The sequence below is a fragment of the Vulpes lagopus genome, chromosome 5, assembly GCF_018345385.1.
Source record: "Vulpes lagopus strain Blue_001 chromosome 5, ASM1834538v1, whole genome shotgun sequence".
NCBI lineage: Eukaryota > Metazoa > Chordata > Mammalia > Carnivora > Canidae > Vulpes > Vulpes lagopus.
This window is the reverse complement of record NC_054828.1, coordinates 69348896-69355506: the sequence shown is the minus strand read 5'-3', so window position 1 is coordinate 69355506 and position 6611 is coordinate 69348896. Positions and strand designations below refer to the sequence as shown.

The window sequence follows — 6611 nt, the reverse complement described above, 5'->3', positions numbered from 1 at the left end:
GGATCTGACCTTCTCACAGGTAGAGGACTCAGTTCACCTCCAGTTTCTTCCGCTCTTGATATTATTCATAACGACAGTCTTTGGTATCATCATTTATTGCACTCTTGCTTCACAACTCGATGCTTTACCCACATTATCTCTAATCCTGACAAATATCCCCATAGAGCAGATATTCGTTTTCCTACTTAGCAGAGGCTTAGAGATGTTAAGCTACTTTCCCAAGGTCCCCCCAGCAAGACTGCAGCCCAGGTCTGTTTAACTTCTAAGTCTGGGCTCTTTCCTGGACACCGTGCTTCTTCAAAAGAAGTGGCGGTCCCTTCTCCTCGTAAGGAAGAATGAGCAGTGGCAAGAGGGATAAGGGGGTGCGAGCTAGATGGTGGCACCCTCACCTATATATCAGAGATACCAGCACCATAGCCAGCAACACCAGCAAGATGCCCATGAACAGGGGAGCCTGTCCAACGCCGGCTTCTTGACCTGTGAGCAGAATCTTCAGTCAGTGTCTGCTCCCCGCCAGATAGCCTCCTCCTGTTGCCCCTCTGCATCCCAGCTCTTGTCCAAGTACCTACCAGGCATTACAAGCTGAGTGCTGACCATTGCCAGACTGTTAGCATCAGCCAAAGACACATTGAGGCAGTAGGTCCCTGAGCCACCCTTCAGCACTTGGTGCAAAACCAGCTGGCAGGCTGGGCTGGGCGGCACAGGCTGACATAGCCGCTGGGCAGGGGGCTGGCACCCTGGTGATGAGATGTCCATGCAGGCTTCCTTGGGCAGTCTGCAAGAAGTGTCAGCTTAGGTCAGGGCAATGGGAAAGAAGACCAGGCACCAGAGAGCAGTGCTACAATCAACCCCAGAGTTCTCAGGACAATCAATGGGACACTCACCCGCCTTGGCAAGACACAGTCAGCTCAAATGCATCCCGTTCACTGGATGGCACAGCCTGCAGAATCTCAGCATTCTCAATACCCCCTGCAGAGTTGCAAGATTTTAAGTCTGGGATTCCTCTACCAGGCCTCTCTAAAGGTCCACAGGAAAACCGTAAGGCTGCTTCCCCAATCCTATCCTTGCCCTCAAAATAAAAACCCTGGGATTTGGGCATTCTTGTCCAGGTGAGTAACTTTTGCCAAGGTATGCTTCCACTGGCCAACCTGGCACACACCTCCCTCCACCAGCCCCCAAAGCACTCAAGACTCACGGACAATGTCCAGGGTGAGAGAAAAGGAGCCATATCGATACAGAACACAATCCAGGGGGGTTTCTCGCTTTGCCAGGATTAAGGTAGCTGTGCCATCCAGCAGGGCGCTCTGGGAACCTGGCAGGAGAGGATTGAAGAGGCAGTCAAGAGACCAACGACTCACCTGGAAGTAGAGGCCACACAGGCATTTTTCCAGGTAGAGCCAGAGCTATTGGATCCAGGCTTGGAACCAGACAAGACCTGGAAAACCTCATTTTATAGGTTAGGAAACTAAAGCCCAGAAGGAAGAGTGAGCACCCCAGAATCACACAGTTAGGAGTAGAGTTGGAATTTTAAGAAATCCCAAATGTCTAGCACACCCCACACTGTGCTAGGTCCTGAGCTAGACAGACACAAGTTAACTCATCCATGCACCACCATGTCATTCCTACCTTTTCACTGTTCCTACCGCAATTTCAGGTTGACCTGCTTTGGGATAGGAATCCGGGCCGGGGGGGGGGGGGGGAGGGAATGCTGCTAGAATCTGAGGATATTATGCATTTATACTTGCATAGAAAATGAGATACAAATATTATATAAATGACCACAGTCTGTTCCCTGGCCTTTTCCTTAGGAACAGCTCTCCTCAGGGACAGAAGCAACAAGCTCTCTCTCTATGGCCTAGGGGAAGACCCTGGTTTCCTGAACTCCGGATCTATTCCATGTTATTAAGAGGGACTTGGGGGCTTAAAACTAGTGGGAGCTCGGATGGGACTCCATTGCCAAGCAAAGGATTGGGGAACATTTTGGGCCTGGGTAAGTCTTTTAGCTCTTTAGAATAGTGACCAATGTCCCACCTCAATGAACCTCATCCACACTGGCCCTCTTACCTGTAATACCTTCTGTAGGCACGAACAGATTGGTATCTGGACCCTTGGTCTCAGGCGTGGGTCCCTCTCCAGCTGTGGGCTCCACTGACTCTTTAGTCGTTACCTGCTCGCCTGTGGTTCCAGAGGGCTCTGCGGTTGACCCTTCAGGTGTTGTACCTGTGGTCTCTGCAAGTGTGGTACTTATGACCTCTGAGGTTGGCACCTGCTCAGGTGTAGTACCTATGCCCTCTGTAGTTGGCATCTGTGCAAGCGTAGTGCCTGTGACCTCCGTGGTCGGCATCTGCACTGCTGTTGCTCCCGAGGGCTCTGCAGTTGGCACCTGACCAGGTGTAGTACTTATGACTTCTGCAGTAGACACTCGCCCAGCTGTGGTGCCAGGGACCTCTGCAGTTGGCACATGCCCATCTGTGGTGACTGGAACTGGGGAGGAGCCACAGGAAGTGAGAGGAATGGCAGCCTGCAGGACCACCTGGGCAGTGATTGGGCCAGACTCTAGGTAAGTGTGAGTGACCACAAGTGCCCGAGAGATCAGGGTCCCGGTATGGTCTCCAAAGTCCCAGGTGTAGGAGAGGTCAGCCCCAGACAAATAGCCGCTGGGGTCATGGAGCCGGAGGGCAAAGGTCAGAGGATGATTTCTCAGGAAATGCTTGTTCCCTCCATCCAAGGCCTGCAGCTGAGACACACTCACGGAGAAGGGCACCTGGTCTGGGAGCCAGAAAAGATGAGAACCAGGCCTGGGCCACATCTTCCTTCACAGGCACACCCTCCAACTCAAGCTGACTGGCTCTTCCCTGACTCCAGCCCCACATTTCTCTGCCCAGGTCTTCCTGGCTCTGCCCTTTTAAGGTTACACACCAGTTCCTCTTTCCCCCTTCCTCTCTCCCCTTTCCAGTCAGGCCAAGCCTCCCCATTTCTTACTGCCCTGCACCTGGCTTTGCCCCTTCCCAAATCCTTACCAGTAATGGTGAAGGCTGAGCAGGAGTGAGCAAGGGGCACGTAGCTCTGGGACTCCCGCCGGTGGTAGACAGTCACTTCCATGGTGTGTGTGCCCAGCACCGCCTTGCCTGTCACAATGCTCAGCCCCGACACTGGGCCCCCCAGAACTTGCCAGTATTGGCCTGAGGTTTTTGAAAAGAAAATCAGGGTTTGGGGGGAAGAACTGAGCATAGGGAACTGAGGGGAAAGATTAGAGACAGGGCACCAGAGAAGGAAGGTCAAGTAATGTATTGAGTATGGTTATTTCAGGGAGAATTTGGAAGGCTGTCATTGATGGTCAGGAAAAGGAGTCCTGATAAGGGGTTCCATGGGATAGGACAATAATTGGGGAAGGGCTCCTAGAAACAACTATAGAAGAGAGAGTTGGAGGGGCTAGGTGCTATGGAAGAGGAAAGAGCCATGGGGGCAGTGAAGATTTAGGGAAACTCACAAATCAAAATGAAAGGGGATCGGGTAAGAAGAGGTGAATCCAAGTGTGGATGACTCACCCCAGGTCTTCCAGACATAAACAAAGCTTCTTGTCTGAGACCAAGGGCCAGATGGGCAGGCCCTCCCATCAGGGAAGATGCAGGCATCATCAAGTACCTGGGGATACACTGGCTGTCCTCCCCACACCTGGCTCCCTGGAAGGTAGACACAGAGTCACCCTCAAACCCTGGCATTCCTTTCTATGTATTAAAACCCCTCACATGGCTCCCAGAGAGGGGCTGTGGGAACACTCCGTAGCTACATAATACATTCCCTTTGTATAACCCATTTGGTGTGGTAGCAGAAAGGATGGAAACTGGAATTAAAGATTCATATGTACTTGACAGAGGAAAGAGATTGGAAAGCCATACGTCAAAATATTTAGAGTGGTTTGCTCTAGCTAGTGGGATAAAAAACAATAGCATCAGCTAACCCTTTTTTTAAAAATTTTTATTTATTTATGTATGATAGTCACAGAGAGAGAGGCAGAGACACACAGGCAGAGGGAGAAGCAGGCTCCATGCACCGGGAGCCCCATGTGGGACTGGATCCCAGGTCTCCAGGATCACGCCCTGGGCCAAAGGCAGGCGCCAAACCGCTGCGCCACCCAGGGATCCTGGGTCATCTAACACTTACTGAGCCTCACCTTAGGCTAGGGCGGGCATTATTCTAAATTCTCTGTATTTTGTAACATTTTAATCCTTACAATAACCGTTCAAGGTAGGTATCATTCCCATGGTACAGATAAGGGAAGAGAAGCATGAAATAGCTAAGTAACTTGCCCAAGGTAACATGTTATTTGCAAATTTAAGTCCATGTCTATCTAAACTCTAAGTCCACTAGGTCTTCTGTCCCCAATTTTGTGTACTGGTTTTTTTGTTTTGTGTGTGTTTTGTTTTGTTTTGTTTTGTTTTTGCTTTATCTGTGTTTTTACATCTTTTTCTACAATGAATATATAGAATATGTATATGCTTTTTTTAAAAGTAGATGGGAGGGCAGCCCTGGTGGCTCAGTGGTTTAGTGCCACCTTTACCCCAGGGCCTGATCCTGCAGACCCGGGATTGAGTCCCATGTCGGGCTCCCGGCATGGAGCCTGCTTCTCCCTCTGCCTGTGTCTCTGCCTCTCTCTCTCTCTCTCTCTCTCTCTCATGAGTAAATAAATAAAATCTTAAAAAAAAAAAAAAAAAAGTGGAGAGGAATGGGGCACTCCTTGAGCTCACTGCAGACACCAGGGAATCTGAGCCCTTGGAATAAGAGAGGTACTCACCATTGATGATAGTGTTGTTGGCCCAGACAACCTGCCCATCTGGCAGTATCTTTTGGCTTTCAGGGAAGTGCAGGGCAATAGAGAAGGAGGCATTTGCACCAACCAGTGTAGGCCCATCATTACTGACCTTCAGGGACACCTGGCCACCTGGGAAGGACAGCTGCGTTATTGGGGACTCCTTGGTTTTTCCTCCCCTTATACCTTTCCCCTTCCTATCTTCCCAGACTACATTTAACCCAGATCTTGCTCCTCCCACCGGCCCCATACCCTCCCTGGAAATTGCCAAGTTCCCACCTCTCCAGCAGTCAGGCCTCTGGGTTTCTGTCCACTCTGGATACAGCTGTCTGTTCCAGGCTTTAGTTGTGAGCTGCCTTGGGACACCAAGCCAGTCCTGGTCTCTGGGTCCTAAAAACGAAGGTACCATGAAGGCCCTAGGATCACCCCCCTCAGTCCCTTGTCAGGGGACAGCACCATTCCATGTCCCCCACTTACTCTCACACTCAAAGCACATTTTAATTTACTGAATACCCACCATGTGCCAGGCACTGTGCTAGGTACAAAGGACTTAAGAAATGAATAAGACCTGGCACTGAAGGGATTCAAGATATGTCCATAAATTATAATAATTCAAGGCACTGTTTAATATGAGCCATAACAGACATGCACAAAATACAACAAAATGACAGACTAAAGAAATTAGTTCCACTCTGGTGGACTGGGAAAGACCAATGGAGTGAGGAGTTGGCGCGTGGGAAAGAGCACTCAGGACCAGCACAAGCAGACACACGGAGCCATGGTAGCGCGAGGCATGATAGGGACTAGCAGTGTGGTTGATACACACCGTAGGAGACGAGGCCAGGAAGGCAAGTGAAGGCCCCGACCAAAGGAGTTTGGCCTTTATTCTGTAGGCAAGGCCGCGGCAGAAGATTGTTTCTTTCATTGAGATATAATTCATATACCATAAAATTCACCCTTCAGAAGCTTTTTGAATATGATGAGATGTGTGTTTTAGAAGGATCAGTATGGCAAGCAGTAAAGAGGATGGATCTATAGGCAGGCAGTGGTTTGGGCAAGCAGCCAAAATTATTATAACTGACCAAGAGAGAGGTCTAAGAAAAAGGGATATAATGGATCTACTTACACCTCACCCAGATGCAACAACTATCATTTTGCCACATTTGCTTTATCTATCCTCTTTTGTTTGTTGGCTAAAGTATTTAAAAGCAAATTCCAGATATTTTGTTATTTTAACCCTACAATCTCAATACGTATCTGTAAAAAAAAATGAACATTTTCTTGAATAAGCACAATGTCACTTCCCCCTAGACAAAATGATCAAACCCAATTCGTATAAAATTTCATCTAAAAATGTCTTCTTATGACTTAAAAAAATCATTATCCAAAAAGTAAGCACCATCTTTTAAGAGGCTCAGGTGTAGGGATCCCTGGGTGGCGCAGCGGTTTGGCGCCTGCCTTTGGCCCAGGGCGCGATCCTGGAGACCCGGGATCGAATCCCACGTCAGGCTCCCGGTGCATGGAGCCTGCTTCTCCCTCTGCCTGTGTCTCTGCCTCTCTCTCTATCTCTCTGTGACTATCATAAATAAATAAAAATTAAAAAAAAAAAGAGGCTCAGGTGTACAAGAATGAACAGAATATTTCCAGAATACATTAAGGAAATAGTAAAAGGCTTGAAACTGGAGCACAAATGAGGGAAGTCAGATCAGGAAAACTTCCTAGAAGTCTGTGAGACCAGGGATCTAGAGAGAGAAAGGGGAGACTAGGATATGATATCTATATTTTAGCACAGGAGAAACTC

At 48.9% G+C, this 6611-nt stretch overlaps 1 protein-coding gene across 6 annotated transcripts in view; it reads right to left on the bottom strand.

Annotated features, from left to right (window-relative positions):
• PMEL (premelanosome protein) overlaps positions 1-6611 on the bottom strand; it is a 35975-nt gene that overhangs the window by 576 nt on the left and 28788 nt on the right. For 3 of the 6 annotated variants that reach the window (XM_041755947.1, XM_041755945.1, XM_041755946.1), the window contains exons 6-13: positions 4796-5200; positions 3549-3683; positions 3021-3182; positions 2065-2769; positions 1196-1312; positions 885-969; positions 570-775; positions 390-477 (exon numbers count right to left, since the gene is read on the bottom strand). In XM_041755947.1, the coding sequence (XP_041611881.1) occupies positions 390-477; positions 570-775; positions 885-969; positions 1196-1312; positions 2065-2769; positions 3021-3182; positions 3549-3683; positions 4796-5060 (1763 nt within the window). In that variant the 5' untranslated portion in view covers positions 5061-5200. Of the gene's footprint in view, positions 1-389; positions 478-569; positions 776-884; positions 970-1195; positions 1313-2064; positions 2770-3020; positions 3183-3548; positions 3684-4795; positions 5384-6611 lie in introns of those variants that run through there. The other 3 variants (XM_041755948.1, XM_041755944.1, XM_041755943.1) reach the window with 3 other exon arrangements.